The following is a 21,148-nucleotide window of genomic DNA, read 5'->3' on the forward strand; positions in this document are numbered from 1 at the left end:
ATAATCTTGGGCAGTCAGATCAGATCAGATCAGTCACTCAGTCATGTCCGACTCTTTGCGACCCCATGAATCACAGCATGCCAGGCCTCCCTGTCCATCACCAACTCCTGGAGTTCACTCAGACTCACGTCCATCGAGTCAGTGATGGCATCCAGCCGTCTCATCCTCTGTCGTCCCCTTCTCCTCTTGCCCCCAATCCCTCCCAGCATCAGAGTCTTTGCCAATGAGTCAACTCTTCACATGAGGTGGCCAAAGTACTGGAGTTTCAGCTCTTGCATCATTCCTTCCAAAGAAATCCCAGGGCTGATCTCCTTCAGAATGGACTGGTTGGATCTCCTTGCAGTCCAAGGGACTCTCAAGAGTCTTCTCCAACACCACAGTTCAAAAGCATCAATTCTTCGGCGCTCAGCTTTCTTCACAGTCCAACTCTCACATCCATACATGACCACAGGAAAGACCATAGCCTTGACTAGATGAACCTTTGTTGGCAAAGTAATGTCTCTGCTTTTGAATATGCTATCTAGGTTGGTCATAACTTTCCTTCCAAGGAGTAAGCGTCTTTTAATTTCATGGCTGCAGTCACCATCTGTAGTGATTTTGGAGCCCAGAAAAATAAAGTCTGACACTGTTTCCACTGTTTCCCCATCTATTTCCCATGAAGTGATGGGACCGGATGCCATGATCTTCGTTTTCTGAATGTTGAGCTTTAAGCCAACTTTTTCACTCTCCACTTTCACTTTCATCAAGAGGCTTTTGAGTTCCTCTTCCCTTTCTGCCATAAAGGTGGTGTCATCTGCATATCTGAGGTTATTGATATTTCTCCCGGCAATCTTGATTCCAGCTTGTGTTTCTTTCAGTCCAGCGTTTCTCATGATGTACTCTGCATATAAGTTAAATAAGCAGGGTGACAATATACAGCCGTGACGTACTCCATTTCCTATTTGGACCAGTCTGTTGTTCCATGTCCAGTTCTAACTGTTGCTTCTTGACCTGCATACAAATTTCTCAAGAGGCAGATCAGGTGGTCTGGTATTCCCATCTCTTTCAGAATTTCCCACAGTTTATTGTGATCCACACAGTCAAAGGCTTTGGTATAGTCAATAAAGCAGAAATAGATGCTTTTCTGGAACTCTCTTGCTTTTTCCATGATCCAGCAGATGTTGGCAATTTGATCTCTGGTTCCTCTGCCTTTTCTGAAACCAGCTTGAACATTAGGAAGTTCACGGTTCACATATTGCTGAAGCCTGGCTTGGAGAATTTTGAGCATTACTTTACTAGTGTGAGAGATGAGTGCAATTGTGCAGTAGTTTGAGCATTCTTTGGCATTGCCTTTCTTTGTTACTAGAATGAAAACTGACCTTTTCCAGTCCTGTGGCCACTGCTGAGTTTTCCAAATTTGCTGGCATATTGAGTGCAGCACTTTCACAGCATCATCTTTCAGGATTTGGAATAGCTCAACTGGAATTCCATCACCTCCACTAGCTTTGTTCGTAGTGATGCTTTCTAAGGCCCACTTGACTTCACATTCCAGGATGTCTGGCTCTAGGCAAGTGATCACACCATCGTGATTATCTGGGTCGTGAAGATCTTTTTTGTACAGTTCTTCTGTGTATTCTTGCCATCTCTTCTTAATATCTTCTGCTTCTGTTAGGTCCATACCATTTCTGTCCTTTATCGAGCCCATCTTTTCATGAAATATTCCTTTGGTATCTCTGATTTTCTTAAAGAGATCTCTAGTCTTTCCCATTCTGTGTTTTCCTCTATTTCTTTGCATTGATCGCTGAAGAAGGCTTTCTTATCTCTCCTTGCTATTCTTTGGAACTCTGCATTCAGATGTTTATATCTTTCCTTTTCTCCTTTGCTTTTCACTTCTCTTCTTTTCACAGCTATTTGTAAGGCCTCCCCAGACAGCCATTTTGCTTTCTTGCATTTCTTTTCCATGGGGATGGTCTTGATCCCTGTTTCCTGGACAATGTCACGAACCTCATTCCATAGTTCATCAGGCACTCTATCTATCAGATCTAGGCCCTTAAATCTATTTCTCACATCCACTGTATAATCATAAGGGATTTGATTTAGGTCATACCTGAATGGTCTAGTGGTTTTCCCTACTTTCTTCAATTTAAGTCTGAATTTGGCAATAAGGAGTTCATGGTCTGAGCCACAGTCAGCTCCTGGTCTTGTTTTTGCTGACTGTATAGAGCTTCTCCATCTTTGGTTGCAAAGAAATATAATCAATCTGATTTCAGTGTTGACCATCTGGTGATGTCCATGTATAGAGTCTTCTCTTGTGTTGTTGGAAGAGGGTGTTTCAGGAGGGTGTCCCTCCACGGGACTTGGCATATCAGCACAGTAAATTTTCCAAGGTTAACAATAAACCCTATTATGAGTATGGGTACTTTAGTAGAGTGACCAAACTTTTAAGAGCATTAACTGAAAACTAAATTTTCTTCAAGTACAAGGTTATTTACTTGGTAATGGTGCCACAGAAAGTATTAAATGCATGAGTCTACTCAAAAGCCACCAACAGTCCTGCTAAAACAATCTATACCACCGAGGTCCTACAGCACACAGGCCATAGAGCAAAATGACTGCTTAACTGATAATGTCTCTGGAGAAATAAAGCCACCTGCTACTCCTTAAATGTCTTTTCTTTCCCGTCACCCAAACTTTGCTCTTGCTTTTTGCTCTGCCCCAAATGTACTCCCCTCTATTATGTCTCCAAATGTCAGTCTTACTTTACTAACTCATATAGACCTGTCTACCTAAATGCCAGCTTCTCCATGAAGCTTTTCCAGATCGTCCACAATTGGTTGGCTTCTGCCTCCTTTAAAATACACCCCGGGACTTCCCTGGCAGTCCAGTGGTTAAGACTCCAAGTTTCCAATGCAGGTGGCATGGATTCAATCCTGGTCAGGGAAATTTCTCACGTCACGCAGCCAAAAGAATAAATAACTAGAAATCTAAAAATAAAAATAAAACAGACCACCCCCTCCAACTACTGTGTCTATCTCTTAAAGCAATAATCTTATTCTTGTTTCATGACCACAGTTCTTCTAATCTCATCTTCCCATTAGATGATAAATTCTTTAGGGATAGGAACTATGTCTTCCCCCTATATAGATAAAGAAAAATGTAGCCATAAGTAGTAGCAGCAACTTCCATAGTCGCTCAGATGGTAAAGAATCTGCCTGCAATGCAGGAGACCCAAGTTCAATCCCTGGGTTGGGAAGATCCCCTGGAGAAAGGAATGTCTACCCACTCCAGTATTCTTGTCTGGAGAATGCCACGGACAGAGGAACCTGGCAGGCTACAGTCCACCTGGTCACAAAGAGTTGGACGTAACTGAATGACTTTCACTTTTCAAGTAACTAGTACATGGCAGTGTTGGGATTCACACTAGACCTGTCTAATCTCCAAACCCTTTCTCCTATCCTCTGTCCTCTCACAACCTCTCAGACAGCAATGCAGTGGTTCCTATGGCAATAAAAAGAACACAGTCTCCTCCTATTAGGACAGGCGGGAGAAAAGTTCTACCTTTCTGTCCTAACTCAGTGCCCGGCTTCTGACTCAATATTTTAACTCTACCTTCTGCTTTTAAACCTTTATTTCTCCAAACATATTCTGGAAAATAAAAGCAATGAGAGGTGTAATATTTTTTTAAATAACTTTATGAGCAACCGTAGGCTAAACAAAGTTAGACATGTTGATTGCTTACTGCAGAACTCTGCAGATCATTAAATATGCTAAAGGAGATCAGTTCTCAGTGTTCATTGGAAGGACTGATGTTGAAGCTGAAACTCCAATACATTGGCCACCTGATGCAAAGGGCTGACTCATTTGAAAAGACCCTGATGCTGGGAAAGATTGAGGGCAGGAGGAGAAGGGGACGACAGAGGATGAGATGGTTGGATGGCATCACCAACTCAATGGACATGGGTTTGGGTGGACTCCAGGAGTTAGTGTTGGACAGGGAGGCCTGGTGTGCTGCGGTTCATGGGGTCACAAAGAGTCCGACACGACTGAGCAACTGAACTGAACTGAACTGATGCAGCATTATGCAGTTTTAGTATATATAATTTCTATTTTAGAAGGTATAGGATCTTAACACATATTTTATTATGTATGAGTGAACAGAACTATCCTTCATCAATTTCACCTAATAGAGCTGTACTTTAACAGCTTCATTTTACTACATAATAGCAACAAATTCATTTCAAAACCATTTAATGACACACATATAAATAAGAAACCCCATAACCAAATGCTGTAGGATTTAATGTTACTAGTATTTAAAAACTAGCAACAACCTACTTTGTGCCAGCAAGTGAGTGATTAAGTGCTACCCATACCGTGTCTAACACTTAATGAGGGAGTCACATGGATATAGAATATGTTTCACGCCACGATTAATATAGGTTCACTATATTTAGTTTGTACTTGAACATTTCATCTTTTCTTCCCATTGCTGAACCCAGCCGAGGACATGGGATAAATGTGATGACTAAAATCAGGAAGTTTTGATGAATGAAACACATGAGAAAAAGACTGACTCTTCAAGGAGAAAATGAGACTTTTCCCCCATTATCATTTTTAGACAAATTGCAGCTATTTAAAATAAACTAAAATAACATTGGTAACCTCTGAAGAGGGCAACTGAATGACCTGGGGATAGCAAGAGATATAAACTTTTCATATATACACTTTTATATCTGTATGGATAGAACTGTGGTCCCCTAAAAGAGATCTGTTCAAGTGTTAATACCCCTGATATCTGTGAACATGAGGTCACAGTGCATTGAGGTGGGCCCTGATCCAATGACTGATGTCCTTATAAGGAGAGAAAATTGGATACAGACACAGTGGTGCACAGGGAGAACCCCATGTGATGACAGGGGCAGAGACTGTGGTGATACAGTTGCAAGCCAGGGAACACCAAGAATACTGCTCAACCAGCAGAAGCTAGAAGGCAAAAGGAAAAATTCTTTACTAGAGCTTCTAGAGACCAGGGTCCTGCCAACATCTTGACTTCAGACTAGTAGCTTTCAGGACTCAGAGAAATTTCTGTCATTTAAAGCCACCCTACAGTCTGTGTTACTGTGTGTGGCAACCCTAAGAAACTAATACAAATATTTTATACAAAGTGACAATACCATGTGTTCAAAAATTAATCAAATTAAGATAAAGTAAGCTCAAGGGAATGAAAACACAAGCCACAGACTAGGAGAAAAGCAAAAAGATATATCTGATAAAAGACTTTACTAAAAATATACAAAGAACTCTTAAAATTAAACAATAAGAAAACAGACAATCTGACTAAAAATGGGCTAAAGACCTTAATAGACACCTCACAAAGAAGATATATAGATGGCAAATAAGTATATAAAACATGCTCCATTCATATGTCCTCAGGGAAATGCAAATTTAAAAACAAGATACTGCTACATACCAATTTGAATAGCCATATCTGGGACAATAACACCAGAGAAATACTGGTGAGGCTGTCAAACAACAGAATTCTCATTCACTGCTGGTGGGAATGCAAAATCATATAGTCATTTTGAAAGACAGGCAACGTCTTACAGAACTAAATATACTTTTACCACACAGTCCAACAATCGTGCCACTTTGTATTTATCCAAAGGAGATGAGAATTATATCCAGACAAAAATGTGCATATGGACAGCTAGAGTAGCTTTATTCATAATCACCAAAACTTGGAAGCAACCAAGATGTCCTTCAGTAGTTAAATAAATAAGCTATAGTACATCCAGACAATGGAATAGTATTCAGCACTAAAAACAGAAGAGCTACCAAGCCATGAAAAGACATGGAGGAACCTTCAATGTACATTACTAAGTGGAAGAAGCCAATCTGAAAAAGATTCCAACCATATGACATTCTGGAAAAGGTGAAACTCTGAAGACAACACAAAGATCAGTGATTGTCAAGGGTGAGGGGAGGGGGAGGGATGAACAGGCAGAGCACAGAGGGGTTTTAGGACATGAAACTCCTTTGTACAATATTACCATGGTGGATGTATGTCATTACACATTACACATTTGTCCAAACCCACAGAATATACAACACTGAGGAGTAAACCCTAGTGCAAACTATGGACTCTGAGTGATGATGCATCACTGTAGGTTCATTAATTGTAACAAATATATCACTCTGGTGGGCGATGTTGATGACCACAGAGCCATGCATGTGTAGAGACAGGGAGTGTATGGAAAATCTCTGTACTTTCTACTTAATTTTGCTGTAAATATGAAACTGCCCTAAAAAACAAAGTCTAATAAAAATATTTTTACATCCTTAAGCAAGCCAAAAGTTCTACCCTTTCTTATATTACAGTTTAGTAATCATCTTGAACCCATGACTAAAATATGCATACTTTTTGTCAAAGCTTTCCATGTTCCTTTGTTCATTCATTCATTCAAACTTCAACTAAGTACTTACTCTCGGCCAGATGTGGTAGACTGGGAAAGGTTCCAGAGAATCCAGAAATAAGATATTCCTGGTCCTTTAGAATGATGTCCACTCTTAAAAATAATCATAGAGGAAATACATCAATTTAGAAGCAAAAGCATTACTTATCTATCTTGGGGAATTAAAATTAAATTACACTGTTGGTGGGAATGCAAACTAGTACAGTCACTATGGAGAACTGTGTTGAGATTCCTTAAAAAACTGGAAATAGAACTGCCATACGACCCAGCAATCCCACTGCTGGGCATACACACCGAGGAAACCAGAATTGAAAGAGATACGTGTACCCCAATATTCATCGCAGCACTGTTTATAATAGCCAGGACATGGAAGCAACCTAGATGTCCATCAGCAGATGAATGGATAAGAAAGCTGCGGTACATATACACAATGAAGTATTACTCAGCCATTAAAAAGAATACATTTGAATCAGTTCTAATGAGGTGGATGAAACTGGAGCCTATTAAGTAAGAAGTAAGCCAGAAAGAAAAACACTAATACAGTATACTAACGCATATATATGGAATTTAGAAAGATGGTAATGACAACCCTGTATGAGAGACAGCAAAAGAGACACAGATGTATAGAACAGTCTTTTGGACTCTGTGGGAGAGGGAGGGTGGGGGATGATTTGGGAGAATGGCATTAAAACATGTTTTTAACTATTAAAAAAAATTTTTTTCAAGTGCTATTCAACCATGTACATGAGACAGATTATATTTCTTCTTCCCTCTGCTCAAAGATTAATGATATCAAAAGTATACTATTTACTTGACTGGTTCAAGAAGCATCTTGGGCAATAAGACAAAAATTACAAGAGAGTGAGACTATTGGATATGTACCATGGCATGAAAACACTGAAGACCTCTGAAAAAGGAAGACGTTAAAAACAAAACAACAAAAAAAGCCACTTAAGAGAATAGTTCAAAATGGAACTAGACTCTGAAATCACTAAAATTCTGCTGTTAAGAGAATGAAAACTGGAGGTGAATGAGTCATATGACATTGGAGGATTCTTCTATCTTAAAAAAGAAGGGAAGGAAGGTCTTAAAATTATCCTGAAAAGACACAGGTCAAGAACAGAATCAGGTACAAATCTGGCTCAACTGTCCTCCCCTAACCTTCTGTTCCCGTGCTCTTGTCAAATTAAGAAAAAATTGATAACTTGGTTTCTAGAAATTGACAGTAATAATTCATTCTCATGAAAAAAAAAATTGGAAGGAAACATTTAAAAGAAATGTGACCCTCTCTTGGAACCAGGTCCTCAATCTTCTTAAAGGAAAAACAGAACAGAAGTAATAATGTAACACACATCTTCATATCCAAAAGATTACTGCTCAATCCTGTAGTTAAAATATTTGCAAAAAAATAGCACAGTCCTCCTTAGTGCCTAATTAGATGTATGCATTGGTATGCTTCAAGATAAAGAAAAACACTGCCTTAGAGAGAGTGGTATTTTTTAAATGGCTGAGAAAGTAGAAAAAAAGCCCAACAAGCTACTCTCTATATTAAGAATCACATGCTAGCAAACATTTGAAAAATTACCATAAATAAAAACAAAGAACTACTGTCCTATGAAATATACACCAAGTTTCACTATATCCCCAAATCCTAGTATCACTATATCTAGGGAGTTGAATGGGTATCACTGGAAGATAACGGAGGAAAGGGATAAAGCTGCAAACTGGGTTGGAGGGGAGGAGGGCTGTCGGGCTGCACTCCGCAGACCTACAAGGCTGTGCTTGCCCAGCTTCAAGACTGAAGAATGAGCCCAGGATCCTCAACAGAGACATTAATGGTTGAATATGGATGGGGGAGCTTACATGTCTGACGCAGGTCCTGGTGCAACACACCACCGCGTACAGCTAACAGCACGCAGGATATGGCAGCCATCTTGGCTCCCGGAGCAGGAAGGGGAGATTACCAGTTATAGTTATAGGGGAATTGATGTCAGGTGGGCTCATGAGTCACCAGAATAAGCAGCAGAGGGGCATGCCTCTCACTGTCCCTTTGATAAGAATGCTCATTCGCTGAGGTCTGGGGCAAGTCCATAGGAAGGTCAGTCATGTATCAGGGTATCAGTGAAGCAGGCACTGGTCAAGCAGGGGAATGTACAGAGAACAAGAGAGCAACCATCTTGAGGGGCCTGACCATACAAGGACCTGTGGTAACGTTTTCTGGCTCAATATCAACAATGCCCAGAATCAATTTCATTAGATCAACCTTAAACTGCTATCAGATTAAGAACTGGTTCCAGCAGAGGACAGAGATACTGTAGGAAAACTTTTTATCTCTCTGTACTGGTATTTAATAGAAACTTCGGATATATCTAAGTAACAATTCAAGTACATTTAAGATTCCTTACTGTAAAAAAAAAGAAAGAAAAGAAACTGCAGAATGCTCTTTCCCAACTAATACAAAGTAGTAGGAATACATATTTGGGAGCAGAATCATTTCAACTGCTAACTTAATAGCAATGAAACCTCCACTTTGCTGCTAGTAAAACATTATGGCAAACCCCCTTCCAGAGGCTGTTATTGCATTTCTCCTTCAGAAATGTATATAGTCAATCAGCAAGTGTTCTCAAGAAGTACCAAATAAGCCTTTCCAAGGAAGCTTGTTTTCTGAACTCTTCACCCTACATCATTTTTAATTTTTTTTCTCCTCTCCATTTTCCTAATTTTAACTTAATTGGGTGTGAATCCAACAACATGTGTTTCCTATTTGCATTTGGCTGCAGAAAAAAATTCTTAATGTACTTTTGGGAATGTAGGGGTGAATGCTGAAAGTAAGAGAAAGTAAAAGAATAATAACAGCTAAACAAAACCAAGAATACTGTTTCTCTCCTTCTACTTTTGCCAAGAATATGGCATAAATTTCCTCTCCTTGTGGAGAATTCCCTAATTATAGGAAAAAGCAGGCTCCCTGCTTATGATATCAAAAGTGGATATTTCAGAGTGCTACAAGCTGTCCTCTTAAAATGAGGCCAGAAAAGAGAAGTGTGGTAACTGCAGTACTTGGGGGGATGGACCATCTCAGTACACATCAATCACACCTTTGTGTCACCTCTCTTTTCCCTGACCTCTGAGAGGAGCAGTTAGCATCATGGTCTTCAGGTCAGTAGCATCAGCACCAGCTGGGAACTTAGAAATCCAAGTCAGCAGGCCCCACCCTAGGCCTACCACCTGATGAACCATATCCAACAAAAACATGGGCTTCCCTGGTGGCTCAGTGGTAAAAAAATCCACCTGCCAATGCAGGAGACACAGGTTTGATCCCTCGGTCGGGAAGATTCCCTGGAGAAGGGAATGGCAACCCACTCCAGTATTCTTGCCTGAAGAATCCCACGGACAGAGGAGCCTGGCGGGCTACAGTCTGTGGGGTCACAGAGTTGGACATGATTTAGTGACTAAATAACAGAAACTTACTCTCTTCCAATTCATCCTGGCTTTTAATCACAAGCAACCAGAATTGTTACCAAACATTTTCATGTGTATACATTGTCCAACTAATTTATATGATTCTTGGGGCAAAAATTCTCTCTCTTCCCTTGTCCCTTTGCTTTCCCTTGCCCACCAATATCCTACATGGAGCCAGTAAGCAAACGGAAACATAACGAGCATTCACAAAGACAGGAACAGGGGAGGGGTCCCCAAGGGAGAGCTCTCCTTTTGAATATGACATTCTCATCCAGCTGAGGCAGACTTATTTCCCTTAACTATGACCTAGGAACAAAAGGGCCCAGTTCCCCAATATACAGTCTACATTATATTCAGTCATTGTCCAGAAGGAACTGCTCAGCTTCAGAATTTGGGCAATCCAACTGAAAATCAAATTAAAAGTTGCACAAAATATTTCCCCCAAAAGTCTTGGCAACCTTGAATACAGAGTGAAAAAGGAGAGGTAACACTTCTTTTTCAGAAGCACACAGTAGGGGTCACATACATGGGAATGTTCATTAGTTACCACTGTGGCTGGATATAACCTTCCAAACTCTTTTAATATGAAAATACCATTCTGTTTGCCTTCTCTTTCTTTGCCACGTCCAAAACATAAAAGGCAAATAGTTCCCCTCACACACAGGGTGCCCTCACTATCCTTGAGCAAAGTGGAACTAGTCATTTAGTTGCTAATGATTCAGGTTCTGAGTTGAATAAAAGTCAGAGCTTAGCGGTGGTGGTTCCTGCAGAGGCTTTAACCACAGGGGAATTCCTCCACCTGGCCTAAATAAATAAAACGTGGTCAAATGTGTTTGTTAGCACTGGGCGTGTATCCTATTGGACTGAATGTGCAGAGATGTTCCACATTATGATAGAAAGAATCACCTGTGCTTCCCTTGTTCTGGACCTGATTTTTTTCCTGAGAATGGCAGGGGGTGAGATTTATACAATTTTTGTTTTTTTGTAATTGAAGTTAGTTGATTGACAATATTGTGTTAGTTTCAGGTGTACAGCAAAGTAGTTCAGTTGCATGTTTGAGTGCGTGTGTGTTCAGTCACTCAGTTGTATTCAACTCTTTTCAACCCCATGAACTGTAGCCCATCAGATTGTAATAACCTAAAATGGAAAAGAATCTGAAAGAACATATATGTGTGTGGGGGTATATATCTGAAAGAATATATATATATATATATATATGTATATATACACACATATATATGTATGTATATATATACATGTGTATATACATATATATATATATATATATACACACATATATTCTCTTTCAGATTCTTTTCCATTTTAGGTTACTACAAGATGTTGAATATAGTTTCCTGTGCTATACAGTATGGACCTGATATTTTTTAAAAGTATCTACACACTAAAGAAAGAGGCTTCCCTTTCTAGGTTCTTCCATTTCTCCGATGAACACATCTGCAAGTTCTTCAAGACGATCTGAAAAGGGGCCCTATTCTGGACTAAATGTTTGTGTGCCCCCAAAATTTACATGTTGAAGCTCTAACCCCCACAGCATTTGGAAGTGGGGCCCTCAGGAGGTAATTAGATTTAGATGAGGTCATGAGGGTGGAGTCCTCTTGATGGAATTAGTGCCCTCATAAGATGGCAGAGAATCAATTCACACTGAGATCTTGCTCCCTCCACCACGTAAGGACAAAGCAAGAGGGTGGTTGTCTGTAAACCCAGAAGAGGGCTTTCACCAGCAACCAAATCTGCCAGGATCTTGATCATGGACTTCCCAGAACTGTGAGAAACTGATATTTGTGGTGTAAGCTACTTAATCCACTGTATTCTGTTATAGCATTCTGCACAGACTAATATAGACCCCAGCCTGGAACTTTCCTTTCATGGCTTCTTGCTAGACCTCTGGCCCCAAATTCTTAGTAAAGATAGAAAAAGGTTTTGTTTGCATATGCTAGTGCACATATGAGCTCACTCAGCTACATGCAGTCCAGGAGGGCCAATGTAAGCCATGACCTCTGGAGAGAAGATGGTAGGCACTGGGTGCCTAGACTCAAAATACAAAGTAATTTCCATGAGCCAGGCATAACCAGAAAGTCACAGAGCTGCCAGACCTGAAGAGGAAGTGCACACTGAGGTAAGAGGCATCTCAGCAGAAATCACTGCCATCTCCAGCTTGCCATGAACTTGGAGTTGGAAGAACTCTAAAACTGACAAAGGTCAAATTTCTCTACAGCCTGGTGGAAATGGGGAAGGTCCTCTGCTGAAAATTAAGCTATCCAAAAAGAATTTTTTAATTGTGAATTTTCCTAACCGATCTGACTTTGAAGACTGATTTATACCTATGACACACATGGCTCATAATAAATAGCCCTTAGAGGAGTATTCGTGTCAAATCATAACAGACTGAAAAAAATACTGCAACACTTTGTCCTTGGAGGGATTCTTGCAAACCTAGACTCTCTAGAATGTGGTGATGTCCCTTTCTCTACAGCTAATTAGAATTTTCCTTTTCCTCTGTAGTGAGGGGTCTTCAGCCTGTGATTGGTTGTCTAGGTGCAGAAGTCATTCTCAAAGGATATAAAAAGAGCAACAACTTTTTGTCACTTGCTAGGCTCAAGTTCGGAGAAGGCAATGGCACCCCACTCCAGTACTCTTTCCTGGAAAATCCCATGGACGGAGGAGCCTGGTGGGCTGTAGTCCATGGGATCGCTAAGAGTTAGACACGACTGAGCGACTTCACTTTCACTTTTCACTTTCATGCATTGGAGAAGGAAATGGCAACCCACTCCAGTGTTCTTGCCTGGAGAATCCCAAGGATGGCGGAGCCTGGTGGGCTGCCGTCTATGGGGTCGCACAGAGTCGGACACGACTGAAGTGACTTAGCAGTAGCAGCAGGCTCAAGTTTGCTGTTTGAAGACAAAAACACAAAGTCGTTTTTCATTACCTTCTGCATCATTAGGGAAAATGGGATACACCCATCTCCCAGTAAGACAACTTTGACCATTGTGGCTACACCTTCATGAAGCATTTGTGTGAAAAGGACTTCTGGCAACTCAATGCTGAGTATTTATAAGTGCTGAGCTTCCAGGGGCTTGTTGTTTGCTAGAAAATCAATTCCTCTAAGTATAAAATTCAGTGGTGCTGACATACATAATAGCATAGTGTCTGCAGTAATGTACAGGGGGGCACTTTCAGAGAGGAGATTCAGGTTTTGGCGAGGACCCTGATGTTGGCAAAGATTGAGGGCAGGAGGAGAAGGAAGCGACAGAGGATGAGATGATTGGATGGCATCACTGACTCAAAGGACATGAGTTTGAGGAAATTTCGGGAGACAGTGAAGGACAGGGAAGCCTGGTGTGCTGCAGTCCATGGGGTTGCAAACAGTTGGATATGACTGAGCAAATGAACAACAGAGATGAATTTTTTCTAACATCTTGTTTGCCAATTTTCTCCTATAAATCATCTATGCTGAGGAAGCTAAGCATGATGTACATACTATAACACACACACACATACACACTAAAGTAATCAGGATCAATATACTTTTCCTTCTTCTCTCTTCTTAACTCTAGATCAGCATAGTTTGCTGACATCGTTCCACACAATAAGTGTGGCGGGGAGAGAGCACACACACACAATACACAGAACAATCGTCTCCGTGTCCTTCCCTCAGAAGCCCTCAATCCCTTGAACTACTGTCACAAGTCACTCAAATTTGAAGTATTAGACATAGAAATCTTCTACCTGAAATACTTAACCATTAGTGTCATTATGAAGGATAAATTATTTTGCATCATTTGTATACAACTTGTACACTTCTTACACAAAGCAGACTTGATTCAAAGAACAGCTGGACACAGCTGCCACAGAGCCCATCAAGATTCCCATACAGTTTATGGTCTCACACTTTTCCTAAGAATGTGGAGCCACTTAAAACATAGCAAGACCAGGGCTTGTGGCACATGGGAGAAGGTGTAAAAAGGGTATTTTTGATTCTGAAAGGGAAATGTATGAAAAGGGCTAGAGTGTGAGTGTGTGTGTGTGTGTGTGTGTGTGTGTGTGTGTGTGTGTGTACAGTCATTGGATACAGGGGCCTTAAAGGTAATCCTGAACAAGTAAGCTAAAATGCTGAAGCACCACTCATAGCCATTCTGGCTGTACAGCATGGGGGTTACAAATACACTGACCCTAAAGACACATACAGTCCTAGGTTCAAATCCCAGCTGATAGCTACGTGACCTGAGCAAGTTTTACTTATCTAAAATGTGTTTCCTCACTTGTAAAATGGAGTGCAAGTAATAAAATCTTCCTCATAAGATTGTTGTGATGACTAGATAAGAAGTCCTGGAGGCACTCAGCATAGTGCCTGGCACACAGAAAATCCTCAATAACTTTTAGAAATTAAATAAGATGAGCCAAAACTCCCTTTAAATTCTACTCTGTTAAGTGGGACATGCAACCCAAGAGAAGAGCTTTCATCTTGCTTTTTGAAAGATGTGTTAGAGTCTTAATAGAGGGCATGAATTTACATTTAAAGACATACACACAGGACACTGCCAAGCAACATTTTATCATGGCCATAATGGAATGAGATGTAAAGCTGCTACAAATATCCAGAAAACTACTATTTTTAACATCTCAATATTGAAGATAGTCTTGATATTTTATAAAGCTCTATAATATTATTCCAGCCAAGTTTGCTCTACAAAAGACCAAACAAGTACCACTCTCTTAACCTATAAAATGCAAAAGGGAAAAACTAGATCAGTAAGTTCCTTGCATATCAATAACTCTGTCTTTTAAGAATCTTAAAGCATGATTCTATGCTAAGCATTAAAGCTCGGGTGTTCTAGTTGGAATAGCTATAATAGCCAGAGTTCTGGATACATAATGCTATATAATAAACCCAAAGTGGCTTCAAACAATAGCAATGTTTATTTTGTTCATGAATCTGCAATCTGTACAGGGCACAACCAAGACAGTTTATTTGTGCTCCACTCAACATCTGCCAGGCCAGCTTAAAGACTGGGGGCCGAAATCCTCTGAAAAGCTTACCCGCTCTTCTGTCTTGTATGTCATCAAAACTGGGAAAACTGAACCAGCTAGCGGCTGGAACGGCTGGGGCTCTTCTGGCATCCCTTCAAACTCCAGGGAGCCCTCCCACGTGATCTCCCTAATATGGTGGATTCAGGGCTCAGAAGGCACAGGTCACAAGAAAGGAAGAGAACCAGGAGGAAACTATTGTCTCTCATGGCCTCACCTAGAAAGGCACTCAATAATTCCACTACATTCCATTAGTCCACCAGATTTAAGGCATGAGGACACAGGTCCCCACTTCTCATGGAAGGACTGTGAAATTATCCTGTAAGAGCATTATGTTGCTGTTTAGTCACTAAGTCATGTCTGACTCTTTGGCGACCCCATGGGCTGTATGTAGACTTGCCAGGCTCCCCTGTCCGTAAGATTTCCCAAGCAAGAATACGGGAGTGGGCTGCCATCTCCAGGGGATCTTCCCAACCCAGAGATCAAACTCATGTCCCCTGCATTGGCAGGTGGATTCTTTACCACTGAGTCACGTGGGCTTCCCAAGACAACATTATAAATCAATTATATTTTAATAAAAAGAAAGAAAAGCAGACAGTTTGCTCCACCTGATATAAGAACATAACACAATCTATAAAGCAATCCTGCAGGGAGGGAAGAAAATTTTAAACCATTAAGCCTCGGAGAAGGCAATGGCACCCCACTCCAGTACTCTTGCTTGGAGAATCTCAGGGACGGGGAAGCCTGTTGGGCTGCCGTCAATGGGGTCGCACAGAGTTGGACACGACTGAAGTGACTTAGCAGCAAGCCTACAGAGTCAACTGTGAACTTGCAGAAAATACAGAGAGAATAGAAGAACATGTTAAACTATACTATAGGAATGCAATCAGTAAAATCCAGACTGGGAAATTACAGGACTAACAATCCTTTGAGACATACCTAATCATCCCACATCAATTTAAAAGCTATCCAGGAAGATTCAACATTCTACAGTCTAGTCAGATTAATAGGGTAGAATTATCGGTATTCTTAGTCTTGTTTAAATGGTTGAGGTACTTAGTTAAACAAACAAGTATTTCTACAGGATTCCTTGTCTAATCTTAACCTCTTTGTATTTCAGTTTTAACACAGTTTCCTTTTATTTTGCCCTTAGCAGAGATGAAGAACAACTGATCCTCAAAGGCTAAAATCAAAACACTTCATGCGTGTGAAAGCTTTTATGATAACATATCACCTTTGTACTTTTGCTCTTCTGGTATAAATCAGATGTGTCCCTTCAACCTCTTTCTGTTTTGGTTTTTTAGACCCCATTGATAAATACTTCTTGATTCTTTCAAACTGCCTTCTCCCACTCAAGCTCAAGTCCCAAAAAGAATAAGAACAGTGTCAATTATAAGAAAACAGTTTAGAGAAGTGTAACAGCAGATGTTGAAACTGAAGCCTTAATATTTACATATATTTTTAAATATATATATTTAAAGCTGAGGTAAAATGGGATAGAATTTTTAAAGCATCCCAGAAGAGATCTTTGGATTTCAAACCAATTACTCTTAAGTTACCTATTTAAATTTCCAGCTCTGGATTCAATCAAAGGGTCATGCTATTTAATTTCTGAGAAATTACAAAGATGTGCTCAACACATGAGTAGGCAAGACCCACTCATATACTGAGATTTAAAAATAACTACTCTTTAACATACCTGCCTTCACTTTTATGATTATTATTATTATTATTACAAGATTTGCCAAGAACTAAAACCATGCTACAACACTTGTTTAAATGAAATATTACAAATATAAATTTAAATAATCTCTATTATTCTGTTTTTATAAACTGAGTGTAAATGCCTGTCTTATGTGGGAGGACCTCAGGAAGTCTAATTATCAGCTTCAGACCACAAATTATAACCTTAAGCCTTTAGATTCAATGGCTATAAAGCTACCATTACCTGCCTAAACATGGAAATGACACAAAAATGTCACAGTTCATGAATTACTGTGAAGACACAGCAGTGTTCTGTATGTGTCCACCACCATGTCTGTCTGTATTGTGGACCTTAGGCCACTATGACATCATCAGCTAATGATTTGTTAGTAGTTACTATGGCCTGTGCCAGAGCATGTGGCTTTTAATTATTATAATGGCATGATTTTTTTTTTAATGTATAATGAATTTAAAGACCTTTTTGAACTATTTAGACACTTCTAGTATCTTTCCTCACAAGGAAACAATCTTGTATTATATGTTTATATATTCTCAGGTTACTTTAGAAGGCTTGTTGTCCTTAGACCAACCTTGACTCAGTTTTGGTAAGGAGGGTAGGACAACTTTCTTACCGTGGTGAAAGGAAAGTTATAGCACTCTGCCCAGACAGCCTTTACCTGGTAACTCAGGCGGTAAAGCATCTGCCTGCTATGCTTTAAAAAGCATCTGCCTGCTATGCTATCAAAACCCAGGGTTTGATCCCTGGGTCAGGAAGATCCCCTTGAAAAGGGAATGGCTACCCACTACAGTTATTCTTGCCTGGAGATGAGGAGCCTGGCAGGCTACAGTCCATGGGACTGCAAAAGAGTCAGACATGACTGAGTGACTAACACACATTTTTGGGCCTTCTACTGTGAAGTCTGCTTTACAGAATTCGTCATCTCCTCCCCCTCCTTCTCCCATACTTAGTGGCAGGTGCTGGCAATAAATATTAATCCAATCCTCAGGGCAGATTCTGAATCGTTACTAACACAGAGATACATATCAAGAGGGACCAAGTTACAGTGACAGCTGGACAAGAACAGCATGTGATTCTGGCAGCAACAGACAAAGCAAGACTAAAGCATCCCACAGCAATACCTGAAGTCCATGCCAGGGCTTGTGAGCTCTACGCAACTACATGCTTCCTAGAATTTTCTTGACTAGAGAGAACACTCACATACCCAATCCTGTCTGTAATATCTTTATTTTGAGTACTGAAAATAATCCCAGTTTACATACATACAAACATTTGTATACACAAACACACACATACAAACCAAAGGTAGGAACTATAAAAGAAAAGATTAGTATTCTATTTTATTGAATATGACTTGGCTTCTTCACATTTTTGACATCTCTAAAAGCAATATATGTCATATAGTTGACAGTTCTTATATCCAAAGAAAAGCAACATATCTCATGAAATGGTAACAGCTTAAATTTCTACATGGCAGAAAACACCATATATACTGTGAAAAGCAAGGCAAAAAATATATATAACATGCCTAAACCTAAAACATTAAACATAACCTAAACTTACAGACATAAGGTTTATATCCTAAACAACCAGCAGCTTTTACAAATCAAACCCAAAATGAGCAAACAATAGGGAAATGGGCAAAGGATATGAACAGGAAACTCACAAAACAGGAGGCAGAAAATTTTATGTCTTGTTATGTTTTTACTATTATGATAATGTGGAGTAGGAAACAGCAACCCACTTCAATATTCTTGCCTGGAGAACCCCATGGACAGAGGAGGCTGGTGGGCTATAGTTCATGGGGTCACAAAGAGTCAGACACAGACACGACTGAGCATTATGATAATAATCATTTTAAAGCCCTCCCTCTACCCTAATGCTCCAAAAGTCTAGTTATTAACGTAGGCTGGAAAAAAGGGAAAAAAGAAAGACCTTCTCTGTCCCAGGCACTGTACTACCAGATTTCATGAACATCAGTTCATGAAAAACCTCAGAACACCCTGAGGAGATAGATATCACTGTACAGATGAGGAAATACGGCATTAGAGAGGCTGAAGGACTTAAGCAAATTGTCTAAGCAAGTGTGGTAAAGCCCAGGTTCAGAGCTTTCATACAGCTTCTGCTCACAGTATGACTTTAGAAATCCTATTCAGACAAAGGTTTCCCTGGAGAACAAGGGACTGGACCTCAGATTTTTAAACCCAAAGCACTAACTGAAGGTCAAAAGCATCAAGTTTCATGAATCTGAAAAGCTAGTATCCAGCTACACAGGAGATTTCTTAAAGTCCTGTTTATAATTTTCTTACTTTGGAAAAGAAGAAATTAAGTGTCATAAAATATGTTTAGATGCAAAGATTAAGTGCATTTGATTTAAAATACAGATAACTTTGTACTATGAGTGAAACCATGACTTGAAAAAACAAAACAATTCTTAAGTGTCACTACACTTTGTCCACCTCAATAAGATAAAACAGTTGCAATTACCAGATCCCTCCCTATTCATTAGATTTAGTTTTAGGTGGAAATAGCAAAGAGGAACTAAAGGGCCTCTTGATGAAGGTGAGAAGTAAAAGTCTCTCAGTCATGTCCGACTCTCTGCGACCCCATGGACTATACAGTCCGTGGAATTCTCCAGGCCAGAATACTGGAGTGGGTAGCCTTTCCCTTCTCCAGGGGATCTCCCCCACCCAGGAATCAAACTGGGGTCTCCTGCATTGCAGGCAGATTCTTTACCAGCTGAGCCACAAGGGAAGCCCAAGAATACTGGAATGGATAGCCTATCCCTTCTCCAGCAGATCTTCCCCACCCAGGAATTGAACTGGGGTCTCCTGCATTACAGGTGGATTCTTCACAAACTGAGCTATCAGGGAAGCTTGAAGAAGGTGAAAGAGAATGAAAAAGCTGACTTAAAACTCAACATTCAAAAAACAGTGACAGATTTTATTTTTCTTGGGCCCCAAAATCACTGCAGATGGTGACTGCAGCCATGAAATTAAAAGATGCTTGCACCTTGGAAGAAAAGCTATGACAAACCTAGACAGTGTATTAAAAAGCAAAGACATTACTTTGCCGACAAATGTTGGTAAAGTCAAAGCTATGTTTTTCCAGTAGTCATGCATGGATGTGACAGTTGGACCATAAACAAGGTTGAGCACCAAAGAATTGATGCTTTCAAATTGTGGTATTGGAGAAGACCCCTCAGAGTCCCTTGGACTGCAAGGAGATCAAACCAGTCAATTCTAAAGGAAATCAATCCTGAACTGACATTGGAAGGACTGATGTTGAAAGCTGAAGCTCCAATAGTTAGGCCACCTGATGCAAAGAGCCGACTCACTGGAAAAGACCCTGATGCTGGGAAAGATTGAAGGCAAGAGAAGAAGGGGACAACAGAAGATGAGATGGTTGGATGGCATCACCAACTCAATGGACATGAGTTTGAGCAAACTCTGGGAGACGGTGAAGGATAGGGAAGCCTGGCATGCTGTAGTCCATGGGTTCACAAACAGTTGGACACGACTGAGTGAACAAAGCTAATGGGAGAAAAAATATACTTTTACTGAAACATATTCAAGGAAGAGGGACCAGTGACAATTAGGTCCTGCTCTAGTGTCCCAGAGGGAAGAAGTTCTAATGAAGGGCTGACACAGGCCTGGATTCCTCAAGGTAATGTTATGGTCTTGTTGCACAGGTAAGGCCTAAAACCTGACCCTAATGATCCAGCTTCCCCAAGACTCAAGTCTTGGCTGGGCACCTTATCCACAGTCCAGGAAGTCAACAATAGGACCTCTGCTGCCAGCCACCCCTCTCCCAAGGCGAAAAAACACAGAATCTTCATTCTCTGTGTCCAGGGTTAGGAGAACAGAGACAAGCAAGAGATGTCACTTGCATATCTGTCCACTGTACACAGAAAAATAGGTCTCTTATCCTTTCAAAAACACCAGGTATTAAGGGAGCTCAGTATGATGCATGTGGCTGGGTTATAAAGGATTAAAACAGGATGCCTCCAATTTCCCAGTCTTAGAAGCCATTCTACAATATCAGCCTAGGGCTTATACAATACTTGTCAACTTCCAATAAAGACTGATATTTCTCCCTAGTCTTTTTGTAGACCAGCCCACTCCTTTAAAAACCAATTTTATTTTTTCTGGACAATCAAAATGTAATCAATAGGAAATCAAGTAAGTTAAGTTATTTAGCCTGAATTCTGATTATTTCTGTGAATATGTTAAACGTGTAAAGGGTCACAGGCATTCTGTCCTGGAGCTCACCCTCCAAAAAAGTGGCCAGTTGAAAGGACTAAACCAAAATGACTCTTTTTAGCCCAGTTGTTTAAACTCTAAACTGAGAGCATGCCACCAATTGTGCTGTGTCAGCTGCATTTCACCAGCCATTCATCAAAATAGTATCATTATTTTTCAACCATCAAAACAAAGGAGAGAATGAATCCTATTTTCAAGTACTTTAT

At 40.3% G+C, this 21,148-nt stretch overlaps 1 protein-coding gene across 8 annotated transcripts in view; it reads right to left on the bottom strand.

Moving 5' to 3' along the window:
• Positions 1-21,148, bottom strand: part of PPM1L (protein phosphatase, Mg2+/Mn2+ dependent 1L) — a 332,129-nt gene that overhangs the window by 174,295 nt on the left and 136,686 nt on the right. For 3 of the 8 annotated variants that reach the window (XM_070373943.1, XM_070373959.1, XM_070373961.1), the window contains exons 4-5: positions 12,715-12,820; positions 6,463-6,545 (exon numbers count right to left, since the gene is read on the bottom strand). The exons of 3 other annotated variants lie outside the window; for them this stretch is intronic. In XM_070373943.1, the coding sequence (XP_070230044.1) occupies positions 6,463-6,545; positions 12,715-12,820 (189 nt within the window). The remainder of the gene's footprint in view (positions 1-6,462; positions 6,546-12,714; positions 12,821-21,148) is intronic. 2 more of the 8 variants (XM_070373977.1, XM_070373969.1) reach the window with 1 other exon arrangement.

Source organism: Bos mutus, chromosome 1 (assembly GCF_027580195.1).
Source record: "Bos mutus isolate GX-2022 chromosome 1, NWIPB_WYAK_1.1, whole genome shotgun sequence".
Classification (NCBI taxonomy): domain Eukaryota; kingdom Metazoa; phylum Chordata; class Mammalia; order Artiodactyla; family Bovidae; genus Bos; species Bos mutus.